Here is a 20,520-nt window from a genome sequence, read left to right on the forward strand (position 1 = left end):
ATGGGCAACGCGGCCGGCGGCATGGAGGGGGGCGCGGGGGGGCGGGAGAGCCGCGACCCCCGGCTCCCGGTGCCCCCCCCGAGCGCCGCCGCCGCCGCCCCGCCCGCCCGGCAGCCCATGCCCGCCGCCGCCGAGCTGGAGGAGCGCTTCGGCCGCGTCCTGGTGAGCGGGGGCTTGAGGGGGGCAGCCGTGCTTGGCGGGGGGGGGGGCACCCCTGCTTGGGAGGGGGGCACCCCTGCTTGGAGGGGGGCACCCATGCCGGGGGGGGGCACCCATGCTTTGGGGGGGGGGGGGGCACCCATCCTGCCGAGTGCATCCCTGTTTGGGGGGGGGGGGGGGGGGGAGCATCTCTGCTTGGGGGCAGCCCTGCTTCGGGGGGGGGGCACCTCTGCTTGGGTGGGGGACACACCAAAAACCCACCCGGGCTTTCTGTTAGTATCATTCTCATCCTCATTATCCTCCTCCTTGGTACGATATTTTTCCTATTTGTATTATTGCAGTATTTTATTCTTCCGTTTATTATTTGATTTGCTCATTATTTAATTTTTTATTCTTATTAATGATAATTTCTCCTCTCCCACCCCGGTGCTGACGGGGATGCTCGGCCCTGCCCGGGGCTGCTCCGCAGCCGGTGCTGCCTCCCCGGTGCTCTCACGGTGGGGGGGACCCGGCCCCAAGCTCTTGGGGTGACCCCGGCTCACGGGGACGCTCCGCCATGGCGGGGAGCCGGCAGGGCCCGGAGCCGGCAGCGTGCCGCAGGCAGCCGGTGCTGCGGATGGCCAAGGCTCGGTTCACCTCCTCCTCCTCCTCCTCCTCCTCCGCCTCCTCCTCCTCCTCCTCGCCAGGGAAAACCACCGGCATCGCTCCCGGCCTCCCCGGCTCTTGGGGTGAGCAGCGGGCGATGCCGAAGCCGCGTCCCCGTGGGGTGGCAGCTCCTTGGAGATCCGCTCCCGCTCGATCCTCTCCGTCCTTGAGCGGGGTCGGCCGGCTGTGACCTTCGCGCCAGGCCAGCCGCGGTCCCACCACGCTCCGTCCCGTAGCCGTGCCCTCCCCAAAATCACTCCATGGCGGAGGGTCGGGCTGGGAAAAAAAAAAAACAAACTGCTGCTTTAATCCCTTGGTGTCCTGGTGGGAGATGGAGCCCCTTTGCTGACCCTGTGCCGGGACCAGCCGCGGGCTCCCGTGGATGCCAGTGTGCCGGGATCTGCTCGGTGGGATCCACCGGCCCAGCCCTGAGCACAAATTGTTTGGAAGATTTTTTTATCTCGTGGATTATTTGAGGATGGGCATTGCAGCCGGAGCCCCTGCCGGTTCTCTGCTGGTGGCAGCATCAGCTCCGGCTCGGCACAGCCGCGGGGGGATGATGGCGAAGGGCTTTGCAACGTGGGGATCCACATGGGACCCCCGAAATCCCCAAGGAGGGGGCTTGGCCATGGGACGCCCGTCACTGAGGGTGCAGAGGGCAGCGGGTGGCTGAGCTGGGTGGCGGCGCCTGTGATGGCTCCCGGGTGCCGTGGTGGTGGTGGCAGGAGGGGACGGGTGGCCGGGGACCTCGGGGTGCTTCCGCTGCTGCTGCGAGGCCTCAGGAAACGGTGCTTTCCGCCTGGCTGGGGGGCGGCAGGTTGGAAATCCTAAGGCAAAAAATGATCAGAAAAGGAGAAAACAATGCTCCAGACCCTTGCCACGACCCGGCCCTCCTCCATCCCAAGGGAAAGCTCTTTCCCAGGAGCTAGGGGGGACCCAGGGGGCCGGGTTTGGGCTAGACGGGAACCGGGCGTCTTGTGAAATCGGCTGTCCCAATCTCGCTTCCTCCTTTTGCAGGTTCCCTTCCCCCTTCTCGTGGCCGGGAGGTGACAGCAGGACCCCCGGGGGGACAGGGACAAGGGGGCTCCCTCCACCCTCACCCACCCCAACTACTTTCCTTGACTTGGGATTCAGTTTTTCCACTTCCTGATCTTGTGAGATCAGTGATGGAGCAGGAGGGGATGGGCTGGGAATCTCCTGGTGGGACATGATCCAGATCCAGCACGTTGCTGTGGTTATGGGCATGCCGTGAAAGCACGTTGGTGCGCACCAGTTTTGGGCTGGACATCCCAAACTAGGAGAGCTGGTGGGGCAAAGCTTGGCAGAAAAGCCAGCATCAGAGCCTGGAGGTTCCAAACTGCCACCAGGAAGGGGATGGATAAACCCATCGCATGCCAAGAAATGGGAAATTTAGTTTTGTTCCCCAAAAGTTGGCTTCTTCCCAGCTAGGGCACCGTGGCAGATGCCGCTTTGGCAGAGCGATGGGAGCGTTGTCCCAACGCCAAGTGCTTTGGGATGTGCCGAGGTGGCTTTCTGGGATGGAGCGGAGGAAGGAAAGCATCTTTGCTGCCGGGATGGGGATGCTTGGATGGTTCCGCTCCGAGCAGTCGGGATTTTTCCCCCACTTCGCACGTCAGGAGGTAGCGATCAAGTATATATAAATGAAATTGTGAGTCGAGGGTGTGGCGGAGGTGAAGCTGGGAGGGCTCAGCTGGAGCCTTGGGGACGGTGGTTAATGGGGATGGGGGCTGCTCCAGCCGGGAGGTTTTGCTGGTGGGGGCTTTGCTGCCGCTTCTCCCGGGACCTGGAGGAGAGAGCAGCAAACGTCACCGCTGCAGATGTTTGCAGATGTGCTGTTGGCCCCAGCGGTGGGACCGGTCACCAGCGAGTCCCGACAGCGGTGTCGGCACCGGCTCAACTGGGAAAGAAAACCGATGCTTGGCTTTCTGCTGGATCCAGCCCCAGCGTGGTGGCCAAGTCCAGCTGGGGGCTGCGGGGGCTGCGGTGGGGTGTCCCCACGGGGGACATGTGCCCTGGATAGGAAGGGAAGCGGCCTGTGAGCTGCGAGCTGCCGTAGGCGGCTGGATCTGGCCCTGGCTGGCACAGGGGGATCCCGGCGGGCGCGGGCGCGAGGTGGGCAGGCAGCACCCGGTGGGGATGCGGGTGCGGTGGCTGGATCAGGCTCATCTCCCCAGCCTGTGCCGAGAGCAGCTTCTGCTTGGTCTTAAAATAGGGCGGGGAGCAGCAGGCGGTAGCGGCCGCCCACCCCTTAGCCCTCTCCTCGCCGCCTCGCAGCAGGATCCGGCCATCGGCGGCGACCCGTCTGCTCCTCCGCCAGCTTGTCCCTGCCTGGTGTGTGGTGGGTTTGGGACCCGGCTGGATCCAGGGACTCCCTGGCGGGATGAGCTGGTCCTGGGAGTGTCACCCAGCCCAGCTTGCTGCACGCTGGGGGTTGGGAGAGCCCTCGGTGGGCCTGATCCTGCTGGGTGCCCAGCACTGGGCCTGGAGGAGAGGCAGGAGGATGGATCGGGTGGTGGTTGGGGTCGCTGGAGGGGACACCATGGGAGCGCTGGCGCTGCGGGGCTAGGCATGCCCCAGGCCCCCTTGGGTGGGAGCATCGAGCACGAGGGATGGAGCATCCCAGGAGTGGTGTGGGCCATCAGCTGCCAGCCCGGGCACCCGGGGATGTCAGTCCTTCCCGTGGCCAAGCAGTCGGTGCAAGCCCCTAAACCACCATCTCGGGGCAGCTCCGGCCCATTCCCTGCGGCAGGCAGGGTTGGTACCCCACGTTTGGACTGGGACGCTTTCCCATGCCACGTGCCATCGAGGCTTTCCATCCCTGCTCCGTGGATGCGCCTCCTCCCCATGCCCCAGAAACGATGCTCCCTGCGCTCAGTCTGGTTTTTCACTCGAGCCCATCGGTGTTTTGCAGAGCAAACACTTCCGTAAAGGATGCTTTGAATTTTTTTGTGCTGGGGTTTGGTGCAGAGCCCGGCGCTGCTCATCTCTGCCCGCTCGCGTGCGAAACAAAAAGAAGGTGTCTGACACCCAAAATAGCTCCGTCCCCTCCCCGTCAGCAGCCCCAGCGCTGCGGGTGCTGCAATATGAAAAGGTCTTTTCGTACCGGAAAATGATGTAGGTGCTGCTCTGCCTCCCCCCAGTCTTAATTTTAGGTGTAGGGTAAAGCTGTGGCCGGTGTCGGCTGAGATGAGGGTCCCAGCCTGCTCCATCCTGCTGCCAGGCATGGGTGGGACGGCACCGTGGGCGCCGCAGCACCTCGTGTCCCGGGAGGGTTGGTGGGGGACATTTGGTGGCATCCGTTCGGTAACGCGGTGGGCTGTGATGTTGCTGTCAGGCTGCGGGGGGGGGGGGGATGGGGAAACCCCACGCCGGGGTGGGATGAGGGTGCTGGATGATGGGAGGTGGGATGTGGCTGCTGGGGACAAGTTCCTATGCCCCCTCCATCCTTGTCCCCCAAGGAGGAAGAGGAGGATGTCCTTCCTCTGCCACCTCCAGGGTGCTCGGCTGCTGCCCTGCCCCACATCTCCCACCCAGACCCACATCACCCGCCCTGCCCCACACCTCCTGCAGCGCCGGTCTCCCCCTCCCCGGCAGGAAACGAGAACCGGTTGCTTTGCGCTGCCGGCTGGTGCTGGGGACCACAGCGGAGCCACTTCCTCCCCACCGGCACCACGTGCTCACCCGGGGCCGCGATGGGACGCAGCCACCACCCAGTTTGTACCCGCACCGTGCCACATCCTGCCACCCGGCCCAGCCCTGCTTGCGAGGAAGGGACCGCAGGGCTCGATGGCAGAGCCACCTCCATAGGGACATCCCCAGCATCCCCTTGCTCCGCCTGCGTCCTCACGGCAGGGAGCCCATGGGAGGTCCTGTCCCACCGGTGATGCTTGGTCCTGGTGTTTCCGGGTCCCACACATGGTCCCTGGAGGAGGTGGTCCGTGTGGCGGGTGCCACCATCACCTCTCTGCTGAGGGCACCCAGCAGAGTGTCCCACGGAGGGTGCCAGGGGTGCTGCCCGAGCCCTGGGCGGAGTGTTTGGGTGCCTGGTCCCTCTAGGCACAGCCCTGTCCCTTGGTCTGACCCTCCTGGAGGGGCATATCCATCCCAAGGATGGCAGCTTGGGGACCACGAGGACGGGGCTTTCAAGCAAGAGGGACATCCAGGTGCTGCTGACACCTTGGGACCCACCTGGCAGCTCCGGCACGGCCCCAGTGGCTTCACGACGAGGCTATTTCTGACCCTGTAGCCTAATTTTACCCCCCATGCTCAGCTCTCCGTGTCAGCCGTCCCCTGGCTAAATCCAGCCGAGTGCTGGCTCCTTTCCGCCCACATCTCCTGGTTTTGGCTTCTTGCGAAAGCAGCTCGACAGGTCCTTGGTGGAGGCGGGCTGCGAGGTTTCCGCTCCTGCCTGCCACCGTGGCACCTCTCCTCTGGGACCTGCTCCTCTGTGGGCAACCAAACCACTGTGAGATGCCTTTTCCCCAAGGACATGGGTGTCCCAGGGGTGCATGCACCCCACATCCCCACCCTCAACATCAGGGGACCCCAAAACTGGAGGTTAAGGGTGACCTGGGGTTCTGCACTGCCTCCATGTGCCATCGTGCCAGCTTGCCCAGGTTCTTCAGGTTGAGCAGCAGCTTCAGGTCCTGCTTTTCCCTGGGGGCTGGATCACCAAGAAATGGGTCTTTTGGGAAAATAAATGGCCCGTGATGTGAGCTGAGCTCCCAGCATGGCCCAGGCTGTGGTGGGTGCCCCGTTAAAACCTCTGCTGGTAACCCCACAGAGTCCCTCAGGGACCTGCTGTGTCCCCGAGCACCCCAGAGGCAGGGGCTGCACCCGGGGCCTCCCGAAGCCCCCAGCCGTGGCGCGGAGCAGTTTTGGCGTCCGCCTCGTGCCGTTCGGAGAGCGGAAACCACGTCACGTCCTGCCGGGGCAACCCTGGGGGGGGGTGAGGGGGACTGGGGTTGTGCAACGGCGGCACAGAGGGACGTGGTGACACACCAGACCCTGCCCTGACATCATGTCTCTAAAGAAACACTGATTTCACCAGGCGGGCTCGTCACGCGCCCGCGGCGGGGGGATTCGGAGGTGACCGACACCCTCGAGCAGCGCCCAGACTCCCGGGTTCTTCAGCTGTGTCACCAGCCTGTGTCTCCGTCCCTCAGCCCAAGGGGCTTTGCTGGGACTGGGCTGGCTGAGGCCGGGAGCATTGTGCGCTCATGACACAGGTGGACGGGTCCAGTTTTTGCTCCTGTCCCCCACTAACACCCCCTGCCCTCCGCCTCAGGGACCTCCAGGTGGGGGCATTCCTGGTGGGTCCATGGCGGGTGGGATGCTAACATCCTGGGAACGGTTGTGTCCCCATCCTCCCACTGGTGTCCCCATCCTCCCACTGCTGAGCAAGGACACGCGGTGCTGGGCGAGCAGTGGGTGCTGCAGCCCTGGGGGGTGTTTTTGGGGGTGACTCCCAGCCCTGACACCCATCACCCCACAGAACTCCATGAACCTGCCCCCGGACAAGATGAAGCTGCTCAACCAGTATGACAACGAGAAGAAATGGGAGCTCATCTGTGACCAGGTGAGGTCCAGGTGTCGTGGCATCCCCGGTGCCGTCCCTGTCCCCAAGCACCGCTCATGACACGGGCATCAACCCGGCACGTGCCGAGCGCTGACATCCATCGCCGTTAGCGAGACAGCGCCTTATTAACCTGATTAAACATTGATGTGTGGCCATCTGCAGCGGAGGGGGGGGTGGGGATATGGTGGCTGCCATGGGCACAGTGGCATGTCCCCGTGCTGCAGGCAGGTGGCCCCATTTCAGCCTCTCTCTGGGGCTTGTAGGAGCGTTTCCAGGTGAAAAACCCACCATCCGCCTACATCCAGAAGCTGAAGAGCTACTTGGACACGGGTGGTGTAAGCAGGAAGGTGAGGGCTCCCCCTTCCGCCCCTTGTCCTCGTCCCGGTTGGGTGCAGGGATGGTGCCAACGGCTCTTCCCATCCCCCAGTTCAAGAGGCGAGTGCAGGAGTCGACGCAGGTGCTCCGGGAGCTGGAGATTTCCTTGAGGACCAACTACATCGGGTAAGGGAGGGGGATCTGGGGGTGTCCTTGTTGTCACCTGGCTGCTGCTGCTGTCCCCAGCATTGCTGGGGCAGGGACTGGCGTGACGGTAGCCTCTGGCTGTGGGGGTGACAGTGGGATGTAGAGGCTGGTGGCCTCATCCTGCCCCCTCTGAGGCGGCTCTGATGGGAGGACAGGGGTGCTGAAGCAGTGGCTGTGCCATGGGTGCTACTGTGGTACCTCCTGGGTGCCAGGATGGAGCTTGGTCCCCACCCTGGGTGCCCCGGCCCCTTGTGATGTGGTGGGTGCTGGGCCATAGGTGCCCATGGTCCTGCCACCCAGGGCTGGGCTGTCCTGTCGTGGTGGCATTGGAGCCCTCGGGCCGTGTCCCCTGGCCATCAGGAGATGGGGTCACCACGGCACCCACCTGCCTCGGAGAGGTGCCAGCTCATGGTGCCACCTCATGTCCCCAGCGCTTCCCACCCTCGCTGGGGACCTCTGGCCAGGAGTGGCTTTGCTGGGAGGTCTGGGATGGCGAGGGGGAAAAGGGAGGATGAGGAGGGCTGGCGGAGCCCACTAACCCCCTGCACCCCCCAGCTGGGTCCAGGAGTTCCTCAACGAGGAGAACAAGGGGCTGGACGTGCTGCTGGAGTATCTCGCCTTCGCCCAGTGCTCTGTCACGTACGTCCCCAGCGGGTGCCCCTTCCCCAAGGCTGGGATCAGCCTCCCCTGGGACTGGGGAGGGGGTCCCTGGGGGTGCTGAACCCCATCAGCGGAGTGATGGAGCCAAGGGTGCTCCATGGCTGGGGTTGAGCAGAGCATCCCCAACATCCCCAGCCCCGGGGACCCCAGAGGGGTGCCTCCCCTAGCAGGGTGCCACCTCTCACCCGTCCCTGTGTCCCCACGGGCCACCAGGTATGACATGGAGAACGCCGAGAACGGGAGCCCAGGCTCCGACAAAGGCAAGGGCCTGGAGCGGTCGCTGGAGGACCTGAGCAAAAGCAACTCCTCGTCCCCCACCCAGGGCTCCTCCAAAGTGCGGCACCTCACCGTCAGGTAACGCGTGGTCCCACGTCCCCCGTGTCCCCTGTGTCCCCGCGCCGTGTCACCCCGCTCTCCGCCTCGCTGCACCCCCCGGCCGCGCTGTGCTCGGAGAGGGGCTTGGCAGGGAAACGCAGGCCTGGTCCTAAAAATGGGTCCCCAGAGCTGGTTTGAGGGTGACAAAGTCCTTCCAGCCCCCGTGCCTCGACCGTTGTGGGATGCTTCGGGTAAAACCCATGAATAAGCAAAAATTGGAGGTGCTGGAGATTTGGGGGGAGACAACCACACCCCCTGGTTTAAAATCGGGGTGGAGGAACGGGCCTGCGCCCCCCCATAGCCGGTCCCAGTGGCCGGTGGCTCTCGCTTGGTGCCGCTCGCCCCCGCAGCCCCCTTCTAACCCCGCTCTTCTCTTGCACGCTGCCGGGGGACGCGCTGACGGTAGGTGACGGGGCCAGGGCGCTGGTGGGACAGGGACACCCCGGTGGGACCCCGCTGCCCGTCACTGGCATTGGGGATGGTGCCTGCGGGGCATCCCCAGCGGGCAAGGGGCGTCCCAGGGGACACCCCTCCGCAGTCACCCCGGGAGCCATCGTGTGGCAGCCCGGGGACCATGGGGGTCCCTCGTCACCTGCCAGCAGCTCCCGAGGAGCCGGGGTGTGCGTGTCCCCACCCCCAAGGCCCAGTGACAGGTCAGGAGTGACGTGGCACCCACAGGGGGGTCCCAGCCCTTGTCCCCCCCCCGTGTCCCCAAGCCCGGGTGTCCCAGGGGTGCTGCAGGAGCCCCGTTTCTCCCTCCTGTCCTGCAGGCTCTAACGCGCCTCCAGCTGCTGCCTCTCGAACCAGCACATCCACACCCTCCTCCGCCACGTCCAGCCCAGCGTCCCCTGCGGCGCCCCGGGCAGCGATGGGGACAGTAGCCCCAGGTCACCCGGCAGCTCCTACCCGCCCTGGTGAGCCTCCGAGACCACCCGTGCGCACGAGGGGCACCCGACCTCCATCCCACCCCCCCCCCCCATCACACCACCACCTCAAGGGCTTGTAGACGGGGATGGACATGGGGGGGGGTGTCTTTCCCATGGGGACGCAAATGCCTGGGATCCCCTGGTGTCATCCTGCTCCCCGCTGCCACCCCCCCATGCGCTGCCCCCTCCCCGCTTGCGCTGCGCCCCCCCGGCCGCCCTCTCGCCCACCCAGGCTCAGCCGCCCTCTCGCCCACCCAGGCTGAACCCCTCGCACAGCAGGAAGGCGCTGAGGAACTCCCGCCTCGTCAGCCAGAAGGACGACGTCCACGTCTGCATCATGTGCCTCCGCGCCATCATGAACTACCAGGTGGGAGAGGGCAGCGTCCTCGGGGACCCACCTGGGGCTCCCCAAAAGCCTCCAGCTCCTGCGGTGCCATGTTCAGGGTCAGGGTTTGGGGTAGGACCTCTTCTCCATCCCCTTGCTCTGAGGTGGCCTCACTCGACCTCATGTCTGGTGGGGATGTGGCACGGGGCTGTCCCAAGGTCCTGGAGCATCCCAAGGGTGGAGATAGGGACACGCACGACCCCATTAATGCTCCTTTTCTCCCCAAGTCTGGCTTCAGCCTGGTGATGAACCACCCAGCCTGCGTCAACGAGATCACCCTGAGCCTCAACAACAAAAACGCCAGGTAGGACCCATCCCCTGTCACCCGTTCCCCTGTCCCCTCGCCCACCGCACGGCCCTGACCCCCTCACACCCTGTATCTCCACAGGACCAAGGCGCTGGTGCTGGAGCTGCTGGCCGCTGTCTGCCTGGTCCGAGGTGGCCATGACATCATCCTGGCCGCCTTCGACAACTTCAAGGAGGTGAGTCCTCAGCAGGGACGTGAGGTCCCCACACTGACACCCATGCCCTGGCTGGGTCCGTGCCTCGGTTTCCCTCTGTCTGGCAGAGCCCTGCATCCTCAGGGCATTCTGTATCCTGAAAATGCCCATCCCGTGACTCGCCTGGGGACGTTCCAGCTGTTGGGCTTGATGTCCCCATGCCAGCGCATGTCCCCAGGGCCAGGTCCCAGCTGGACTGGGTGCAGGGCAGCACCCATCAGGGTTGAGATGGCATCACCGGCGGGTGCCTCCTGCCCTGCCACCCCCCTGGGTGCCCACCCTGTCTGTGTCCTTCCTGGCCCTCAGCCCCCTGCTCCCACTCCAGGTCTGCGGGGAGAAGAACCGCTTTGAGAAGCTGATGGAGTATTTCCGAAACGAGGACACCAACATCGACTTCATGGTGAGCGGTTGGCTGGTCCTCTGCTGTCCCCAGGGCACATTGTCCCCAAGATCTTCTGAGTCGCTGTGCTGTCCCCAGGCTGTCATGTCCCCAAGGGCTGCTGAGCCACCATGCTGTCCCCAGGGCATCGTGTCCCTAAGGGCTGCTGCGCTGCCGGTCCTTCCCCAGTTCCCCAGGGCTGTGAAACCACCAGGCATTCCCCAGAGGCACGATGTCCCCGAGGGCCACTGACCCACTGCACAGTCCCCCAGGACCACCGGTCCACCATGCCATGCTGGTGGCCGCGCTGAGCCCGTGCCCGTCCCGCAGGTGGCCTGCATGCAGTTCATCAACATCGTGGTGCACTCGGTGGAGAACATGAACTTCCGCGTCTTCCTGCAGTACGAGTTCACCCACCTGGGGCTGGACCAGTACCTGGAGGTGGGTGATCCTGCGCCGCCCCGGGGCTGAGCCCCTGCTGCCAGAGGTGGGTGGGTGCTGGAGGGGGTAGCCCTGGCCGTGACGATGCCACCGGCTGTCCCATGGCAGAGCCTCCGTCTCACCGAGAGCGACAAGCTGCAGGTGCAGATCCAAGCCTACCTGGACAACGTCTTCGACGTGGGGGCCATGCTGGAGGACTCGGAGACCAAGACGGCCGTGCTGGAGCACATGGAGGAGCTGGAGGAGCACGTCAGCCAGGTGGGACGTGGGTGCGTGGGCAGGAGCTGCTGACGCAAGCCCCGAGGGAGGGACGGGGATGGGGCTGAGCGACGTCGCCTCGTTCCCCGCAGTTGACGGAGAAGCTGCAGGATGCAGAGAACGACTCCATGGCCAAGATAGCGGAGCTGGAGAAGCAGCTGAGCCAGGCGCGGCGGGAGCTGGAGGCGCTGCGGGTGAGCACCCGGGGGTGCTGCGGTGCTGGAGGAAGGGGCGGGTGCTTGGGGGACCGGGGTTTCAGGGGTGCAGTGGGATACCAGTGATGTGCTGGGGCTTGTCACCACTGCAGGAGCAGCTGAGCCCACCGCGGCCGCCCAGCCCGCCGCCCCCACAGCCCCAGGAGTGCTACCGGCTGGCGCTGGAGCGGCGGCTGGTGGAGCTGGAGGAGAAGGGGTTGGTGCAGATCCTGCGTGGGCCCGATGGAGACGTCGCCATCGAAATTGTCCCCGTCGTCATAGAAACGCCGGCAGCCCCCGTGGTTACCGGAGAGGCCACCGCCACCACCACTGGCACCGCCACCACCACCGGCACAGGTACCACGGGTGGGGGGGAGGGATGGCAGCAGCCCGTGGTGTCACCTTCCCGGTGGGGACACCCAGCACAGAGAAGGGGTGGCAGCGTGCCTCTGAGCAGAGAAACTGAGGCAGGGGCGCGGGGATGTGCCCAGGGACTCAGAGTCACTCGGTGGCAGAGGGAACGTGGCGGTGGCGCCGTGCCCTGCTGTGCCACCATCTCACCCACGGCTTCTTTCCGTTGCAGATGCTCCAGCTCTGGCTCCGGCCCCGTCATCCCCACCAGCACCCGCCGCCCCGCCGCCCCCCCCCCCCTCCACCCCCTCCACCGCTGCCGGGGGCTGAGCCCAGCCCCCCGCCGCCCCCTGCCCCCCCACTGCCCGCGGGCACCGGCCCCCCCCCCGCCCCTCCACTCCCAGGCACCCAAGTGCCACCCCCACCCCCACCGCTCCCGGGGGGGCTGGAAGGCCTCATCCCCCCACCTCCCCCACCCCCACCCCTTGGTGGGGAGCTCCCGGCTGGGCCAGGTGCCCCCCCCGCTGCCGGCAGTTCAGGTGAGTGTGGCCCAGGGATGGTGGGGACGTCCCTGGGGGACCCTGGGGTGACCCCCCAGCCCGTGACGTGTCCCCCCTCCCCATCACCCCGCAGTGAAGGTGAAGAAGCCGATCCAGACCAAGTTTCGCATGCCCGTCTTCAACTGGGTGGCTCTGAAGCCGAGCCAGATCGATGGCACCGTCTTCACCGAGCTCAACGACGAGAAGGTGCTGCAGGTGAGGACATGGGGGGGCTGGGGGGGGGGGGGGGGGCTGGTGCAGGGCGCTTGGTGTGGCCACTGCCAACCCTGAGGTTGCCCCTGTGCCCACCTTGCACCCATCTGTGGTGCCATGTGGCTGCTGGAGAAGCTGGAGGTTGGAGCAGCCCCTTGGAGCCATGGCGGGGGACAACATGGGATCTGCCATCCTTCTCCTGTCAGCCCATCCTTGTGCCCTTGTTCCATCCTCATCCTCACATCCTGTCCATGTCTTCCTCGTCTTCATCCTCTGGTCCCCTCATCCCCTCTTTACCCCCTCCCTGTCCCATCCCTCTCCTTGTCCCCTTGCTCCATCCTCATCCCTTCAAGTTGACCTCCTCCCCTTGCTCCATCTTCATCCTCTCACTCCTCTCCCCCTTGTTGCGGCCCTCTGGCTCTGTCCTCGTCCCAGACATCCTGCGTCACCTCCCCGCCGTGCCCTCAGCCCTGTCTCCCCACAGGAGCTGGACATGAGTGACTTTGAGGAGCAGTTCAAGACCAAAGCGCAGGGCCCCGGCTTGGACATCAGTGCCCTGAAGGTGAAGGCCACGCAGAAGGCTCCCAGCAAGGTCACCCTCATGGAGTCCAACCGAGCCAAGAACCTGGCCATCACCCTCCGCAAGGGCGGCCGCAGCATCCAGGACATCTGCACAGCCATTGAGACGTGAGTGTCCCCTCTTCGATGGGAGAAGGTCGGGATGGTGTGGGGTGTGCTGGGGTTGGAGGAGTGATGGCACCGGCTGTGGGGATGGAGGGATGCAGGGACCAGCTGTGGGGATGGAGGGAAGGTGGGAACCAGCCGTGGGTGACGGGGGTTGAGGGACCTGCTGCAGGGTCTGGCTGCACTGGGGGCTCCCATCACCCACAGGTATGACCAGCAAGCCTTGAGCCTCGACTTTCTGGAGCTGCTGCTGCGCTTCCTGCCCACCGAGTACGAGCGGACGCTCATCGGGAAGTTCGAGCGGGACCAGCAGCCGCCGGAGGAGCTCTCGGACGAGGACCAGTTCATGATCCGCTTCAGCAAGATCCCGCGCCTGGCCGAGCGCATGAACGTCATGATCTTCCTGGGCAACTTCAGTGACACGGCCCAGCTGCTCATGCCGGTGGGTGTTGGGGGACACGGGGCGGTGGTGGGTGGGGGAGCTGCGAGGGGGTGGCATCCTGCGGTGAGACTCACACACTTCCCCTCCCACCCGCAGCAACTCAACGCCATCATCGCTGCCTCCATGTCCCTCAAGTCCTCCACCAAACTGCGCAACATCCTCGAGGTGAGGAGTTTGGGGTGTGGTGGCCCCGATGGGGGGACGTCGGGCTGGGATGGGCGCACGCAGGGCGCTACCAGGGTGCATGTAGGCACTGTGCCCCCCCTCGGGGTGCCCCATCCGTGCCGGGTTGTGTCCCCGAGCCCTTGTGTCTCCGCAGATCGTCCTGGCTTTCGGGAACTACATGAACAGCAGCAAGCGCGGGGCAGCCTACGGCTTCCGGCTGCAGAGCCTCGACGCGGTAGGGTCGGCGCGGGGCTGCCCGGTGTGCTGGGGCACGGGGGCACTGTCACCGCCCGGGGACCGGCCTCGGGGGTGGAGGGACACAGGGAACTGCTGTAGGGCTGCAGGGACATGGGAACCTTCTGTGGGGATGGAAGGGTGCAAAGACCAGCTATAGGGATGGAGGGATGCAGGGAGCAGCTGTAGGGTTTGGAGAGGCATGGGGAGCAGCTAGAGGGATGCAGGGACCAGCCACGGGGATGGAGTGACACAGGAATCTGCTGTGGGAATGGAGGGGTGAAGAGACGATCTACAGGGTTGGCAAGGCATGGGGAGTGGCTAAAGGGATGGAGATACAGAAGAACTAGCTGTGGGGTTGGAAGGATGCAGAGACCAGATATGGAGAGATGGAGGGATGCAGGAACCAGCCATGGGGACGGAGGAAGATGGGAACCAGCCGTGGGGATGGAGGGATGCAGGAACTGGCCATGAGGACAGAGGGCCACCAGAGCCTGCCCTGAGCAGGGGTGAGGTGGGCTGGTGGGATGCAGGTCAGGGCTGATGCTGCTCTGTCCCAGCTCCTGGAGATGAAGTCGACGGACCGCAAGCAAACGCTGCTGCATTACCTGGTGCGGGTGATCATGGAGAAGTACCCCGAGCTGACCGGCTTCCACACCGAGCTGCACTTCCTCGACAAGGCGGGCACAGGTAGCACCCATGGGCACCGGGATGGGGGGGGTCACAGCAGGCTGCAGCCCCGGTGTGGGGGCTCTCCGAGCCTGCCCTGACCCCGACACCGCTCGCCCTCCCTGCAGTCTCCCTGGACAGCGTGTTGCAGGACGTGCGGAGCCTGCAGCAGGGGATGGAGCTGACCCGCAAGGAGTTCATGCGGCAGGACGACAGCCCCGTGCTCAAGGACTTCCTCAAGGTCAACTCAGAGGTGATGGAGAAGCTGCAGGCTGACAGCAAAACCGCCAAGGTAGGTGCTGGGGACGGTGCGGGGGGCAGGATTGGGGGCCCCCCCCCCCATTCCTAGGGGGGGGGACACCCCTGGGGTGCCCTCTGCTCACACCTCTGCCCCATGGGAGAGGCTCCCAGTTGGGATGTGGCTCCAGCAGGAGAGCCAGGAGCCAGGGGGGATATGGAGGAGGATGGTGAGGTGGGAGAGGCTGGAAGGAGGTGGTGGGCGATGGGGTGTTGCTGCCTGGCCCCAGCCCCCCGGATTGGGGTGTTTCTGCCCGCAGGAGGCGTATGAGTCGGCTGTGGAGTATTTTGGGGAGAACCCCAAGACAAGTCCCCCCACCACCTTCTTCCCCATGTTCATGCGCTTCATCAGAGCCTACAAGGTAGGAGGGGAGGGGGGTGCCCTGTTTCTGAGGGCTGGGAGGGGATTTGGGTTTGGGGGGGCTCTGGCCCCGCTTTGGGGTAATCAGCAAAAGCCACAGGCGAGACTGGGGGTTCATGGGGCAGAGAAACCCTGGGGCTGGGTGCTGCCCTTCCAGGCGGTCAGAGGTGCTGGAGCTGGGTTGAGGCGAGCTGGGGGCTGCCAAGGGGAGGGAAGAGGGGGTTTGCGGTCCCGCAGCAGGACCCCCCAGCTCAGCCCACCCTCCTTGTGCCTCTCCCAAGAAAGCAGAGCAGGACATTGAGCTGTGGAAGAAACAGGAGGCTGCGGCCAAAGAGGCAGAATCCAGCAGCGAGGACCAGCCCGAGGTGAAAGTGCCCCACTTGTCTCTGCCCTGGTGGGGCAGCCCGGCTCCAGCCCCGAGCGGGCTGCGTGGTGGGGAAGGGCAGAACAGGTCCTGGTGAGGGAGGGCTGGGTGGGGAGCGAAGATGAGGGCACCCCATCTCCTTCGGGGTGCGGTGGGAGGCCCCACCGTTCACCCCGTGCTGTCCCCAACCCCAGTTGCCCATCCAGAAAGCCAGGCGGCAGCAGATGGACATGATCGCTGAGCTGAAGAAGAGGCAGATGGTGAAGGAGCCGCTCATCTATGAAGGCAAAGACGGGGCCATCGAGGACATTATTTCAGGTGAGCGGCCGGGCATCCCCCCTGCAGCACTCGATGCCAGAGGGGAGACCCTTGGTGATGGGGGGCTGTGGGGGGCTGTCACAGCCGGGAGCTAGAGGGCCACCGAGCCCCATCGTGGGGACCAAACCCATCCCAAAGGTGCCGAGCGCTCTCTGCCCTGTCTCATAGCTCTTCCTCCTCTTCTGCTTCTTCCTCCCCTCTCTTCCTCCTCCTCGCTGTCTCTCTGGATTGCTGTGCTCAGCTCTGAAAACTGTTCCTTTCACGGCCCGGACGGGCAAGCGCTCGTCCCGGCTCTTCTGCGATGTGAGCTTCAACGAGGAGAGTCCTCTGTAGGTAACGTGGGGGCAGCCGGGCTCGGGGCTCGGGCACGGCACAGGCAGGGCCTGCCAGACTTTGCCACCCTCCTGGGTTTCTCGGCCCATCATCACCTCCGGCTGCGCAGCAGATCGGCCGGATTCTGCCCCAACGCTGATAGCGAACCCCGGGGGCACCACGGCATCAGCCCCAGCCCCACGGTACGGTGCTGGGCACCGAAAGAGCCGAGGGACGGGGTTGTTGGTAGCTGCTGCTCCTCCTGTCTCTGCGTGCAGCGGGTTGGGCTTCTCCCGAGCATCCTCGTCCCCAGATGGGGTGACTCCTGGGTGGCGGTGGGTGACCGGGTCCCAGCCTTGGCCGGGGCGGGCAGGCGGAGCTCAGGCAGCCTCTGCGCGTTCTCCCGGTGCAGATCTGCGGAACAACCCGTACCGGCGCGCAGACAAGGGCCGCGGCAGCGCCAAGAAACGGGCGGCGGGGCAGAGCCTGCAGGCGACGCCGGACATCGCGCTGTGACCGGCGCCGGCCCTGCAGCTGCCAGGACCAGGGCAGGACCATCCTCCCCACGGAGCAGATGGGACCGCAGGACGACAACCCACCAGCCTGGGACGAGGCGGGGCGGAGGGACAGTGCCCGCTCCTCGCCGTGCCAGCCGCTTAGCGTGCCAGCTCCCACCCTGCATGCCCTTGGGTCCGGTGCAGGGAACCCCCCCGCGCTTGCTTAGCGATGCCTCTGAGCTCCTCTCCTCCAGGCTGGCAGGGCTGGGGGACCCTCCTGGGTACGGGCAGGGAGGGGGGGAGCACAGAAAGGGCCCCACCATATCTTGGAAGGAAAAGAGGGGCTGCCCCATCCCTACCCCAGAGCTGCTCCATTGCACGCCCGTCTCAGGGTCAGCCCTGCGCGCTGGTGTGCCCCCACTTCAGCTTGCTGGTGCCTTTGATTTCCCGCTGCAGGAGGGGAGGAGGGTTGTAAGCCAGGGACGCAGCAGTCCCTGCGCTTCTCCTCCCTCTCCCCCGGCCCTTGGAGACCCGCGTTCTCCTCTGCTGCCGAGCCGAGCAGGCACAGGCTGCGCCTCCTCTCCAGCGAGGAGCCTGCTGCAAAGATCCCACCCTGGGCACTTCCCGTACCCCAGGAGCTGGCAGGGGTGCTATTTTACAATGATTTTATATGTCTTCCTTAAAATTTCTCTGTGCTACGGGAGCAGGGACTGGAACAGCCACATACAAGGTCTCACCAGGTGTGGTGAGCAGCACTGGGCTGTCCCTCGCTGCAGAGGAGGCGCCGTAGCTACGAGCATTAGCAGCAGGGTCAAGGCTTGACTATCCCACGGCTCTGTGAGGTGGTACCTAGCTCTGCCCTCCTGCATCCCTGGCAGCCGCCTCTGCTGTCGGGGCTGGAGCCTCTCGGAGACAACAGCGACCCTCAGCCCGCGGGGAGCAGGAGCTGCTCCCCGTCAGCAGCAGTCGCGGGATGCGACACGCAGCCGGCGCCAGGCAGCCTCCAGCACCATCCCGAAACGCTGCAGGGTCGCTGCTGAAATCCCGCAGGAGAAAAAGAGGCCAGAGGGCTGCACAAGCCTCCAAATACCACACTGGACTGGATTCCTCCCCTGCCCTGCTGCTGCTCAGTAAATCCCAGCCGTGCACTGTCGCAATTAACCTGTTAACGCATTTACTTCGTTAAACAGCCCCTGCTCGCGCTGCTGCCGGGGCGTGTGGCTGCCGTGTACATTCTCGCTAGCCCCAGCTTTTAGACCCGGGTAAGGCCTCGCTGTAAAGCCAGAGCAGCGACTGCTTCCTGCTGTAATTAAGATGCTAAGCGCCAGCCAGCTCATTATCACTAACAAGCTCAAAGGGGAGGGAAGGGAAATGAATGTGTAACTTATAAATGCCTTTAAGCCAGAAATGTAAAACATTAACTGCTAATTTGTATACATTATTTTTATATACCGAAGGCCTGTTTAATCTCAAGCAGAACTGGTAATAAAATGACTCTACGGATAAAGCCCTTGTCTGTGGGATGGGGTGAAGCTTTGCATGGGGGGAGGGGATGCTGTGATGGAGGAGCTGCTGCTTGTTGCTCCACTAACAACGCGTGACCTGTGTGAGGAACCGCTGCCAGGAGTGCTGACCAGGCTCCTCTGAACCTCTTGAAGTGGAAGATGTGTTTCTGACTCGCCCATGGGGTAACTTCAAGGCTCTGCTCAGCCCTGCAGCTCCTTCCAGGACTGGCAGCCTCCAGGCAGGGGTGATCGGGTGGGTGAAAACATGATAAATAAGGGCGCCCCAGGACAACAGAAGGGAAAAGCCAGGACTTGTGGCTCTTCCAAGGGGCAGTCCCACTTCTTACTACATGAGTGTTCCCAAAAGAGAAGGCTACCAGACGCCAGGACCTGCACAGACACGTACCTATCTCTGCTGGGCGACCTGGGCAAGGAGGCCAGAGCCTCTGCCACCCACAGCGTGGAGGAGCCAACGGCTCGGGGAAAGGCCAAGCCCAGCCCAAAGGTCCAGGGCAAAGGCCCGACACAGTGGGCTGCCCTCAGAGACCAGAGGCGGTCTAGTGCTTCCCTAAGCTCACCTGTATCTTTTCAGGGAAGTCTGGTGACAAAACACCCACCTTTTTTTTTGTGGACAACTGATTTCGGTGTTCACAATCCAAACACAGGTATGTGATAGCAACCCCGCCCCCCCCAAACTTCAATGTGGGGGTTCTGTGACCCCAAACTCGCTCACCGGCAACGCCACCAGCACAGCTCTAGCCCACCACGCTGATTTCACAGAAATGCACCACCTAAGTGGAGACAAACAGCTCCAGCCCCAACGGCGGGCAGAAGCGCTGGGCGAAGGGCGTGGGCGAATCCCTAGAGCTCTGTCTGACCCGCTGGCTCCGGAGCCCAGACCTACTTTCCCACTGTCAAGGAGAAGACGCATCAGCCCTCGGTACAGCGAGTCCCCCCACCTGCAGGGACAGGAGGAGGAAAAGGGACGATCGGCCTGATAACAGAGAGCGATGCCAGCGTACTTCGCTCACATCTATCAAAAGCCTTGCTGACTCTCCATACCCAGAAATGCACCCCCCAAAAACTAGAGCAATGTATAGCAGAGTTTAACCAGACCAGGCTTCCCTTCTTGAAAAATACGTTGTTCTCTGGGACAATGTATCAAACCACCAGTAATGAGACGGAAGGATCTTTTTTTTTTTTTTTTTTTCCCCAAAGATTTATTTTTTTTTCCCTGTGAAAATGCAGGTCAAAAATGTTAATCTCCAGAAATCACAGTTTTATAAAGTGTCATTCGTTCAATACAAGCTAGCCATTCTGTCGCCTTCACCCACGCCAGTACTGCCCGTCCCAAAGAGATTATCAGCTCCATATTCGTTTGCCAACAGTGATTTTTCCAGACTTTCAGAAAAAGCTACACGACATGAGCCACCTGTGTTTATTGCTCCTACTGCTATTTGTCCTCCCCACCCTGAACTGGGGTTCTGTCCTAAAGACTAGTCACATTATTACACACAGTTTCAGCCAAATTTTAACATGAATAACAAAAAGCTTCCCAGACTTTCTCTTCGGTCAGTATTGCACAGCCAGCCTTGATCTGGAAGCTGGACTTTTGATGCTTGTCAGAGCAAAAACGACCAGCCAAATTAAGAGGAAACTGTTCTGGCGGCAGGAGAGAGTTGAGGAGATCCCAAGCTGGTAGGTAGCAAACCCATGAAAACCATGGAGATACTCCTGAGCAGAGAACCACATTTCAGGACAGTAAGAAAGCACCAGTGGTTTGTGGTATTAGTCGAAGCCTTTTTCCCACCCGGCAGGGACTGCTGACCCCACAGCCCGCTCGTACGGCCGGCTGTCGCGGAAAAGACTCGTTAGGTGGAAATCCACAGCCTCACTTTCTCACTTGAGGTGGCAGCAAAATAGGACCGAAGGTTTTGGACAAGACAAACAGGATGGAGATACTGGCTAATGCTGGTGTGAGAGGAGAGGAGCACACGGTCATCTCCATCTGCCCAACAAAGACATTCCAGGTCCGCGAGGGTTTACTGCCTTTCACCCACACGTGTAGGTGGCCCGAGATTAACGTTAATGCTATAGATGAAGTGTAAAGCTCAGAAGTCCTGGAAACAGAGGGCTGCTGCATCCTGCCCTGCTGCTCGGCAGAACTCGAGTCTAACGCCAATGCACAAAACCGTACAGCTGTACATCGAAGCATTTCGCAGACAACAGTGAAAGCCACGAGATGCAGCCTTTGGGAAGGGACCAGACCATGCTTTCGTACTGACACATCACCAACAGACTCTTCTTAGAAACAACCAACAGGTTTGTCTCCTCCTCCCATCAGAGGAAGGGTGCCAGGCGGGGGGAATTTGATTGAGGCACTGACCATGAGCTTGGGAGCTCCTGGGAACCCTGGGGAGGCATTTTGATCCCTCCTGCTCCAGAGCTGACAATTCTTACTAGTTTATGGCATCTGAAAAAAGGAAATCGAGCCAACGTACCCTTTCCCCCCACTCCTTCCTGGAA

General features: G+C 63.3%; 1 protein-coding gene across 1 annotated transcript; it reads left to right on the top strand.

The window, feature by feature from the left end:
• FMNL1 (formin like 1) lies at positions 1 to 17,745 on the top strand. Its single transcript, XM_086478171.1, is given in 31 exon segments — positions 1 to 162; positions 6,320 to 6,403; positions 6,667 to 6,750; positions 6,831 to 6,904; positions 7,481 to 7,564; positions 7,799 to 7,939; positions 8,749 to 8,864; positions 9,135 to 9,253; positions 9,499 to 9,575; positions 9,660 to 9,753; positions 10,097 to 10,171; positions 10,481 to 10,591; positions 10,700 to 10,849; positions 10,942 to 11,043; positions 11,157 to 11,394; positions 11,627 to 11,682; positions 11,684 to 11,933; positions 12,028 to 12,149; positions 12,631 to 12,833; positions 13,038 to 13,272; positions 13,369 to 13,437; positions 13,592 to 13,672; positions 14,232 to 14,361; positions 14,469 to 14,632; positions 14,898 to 14,999; positions 15,280 to 15,363; positions 15,557 to 15,680; positions 15,922 to 16,009; positions 16,405 to 16,682; positions 16,946 to 17,115; positions 17,680 to 17,745. Coding segments are annotated over 31 exon segments (3,933 nt in total).
• The last annotated feature ends 2,775 nt before the right edge of the window (positions 17,746 to 20,520 follow it).

The sequence above is a fragment of the Leptosomus discolor genome, chromosome 25, assembly GCF_034619465.1.
Source record: "Leptosomus discolor isolate bLepDis1 chromosome 25, bLepDis1.hap2, whole genome shotgun sequence".
Taxonomy (NCBI): domain Eukaryota; kingdom Metazoa; phylum Chordata; class Aves; order Leptosomiformes; family Leptosomidae; genus Leptosomus; species Leptosomus discolor.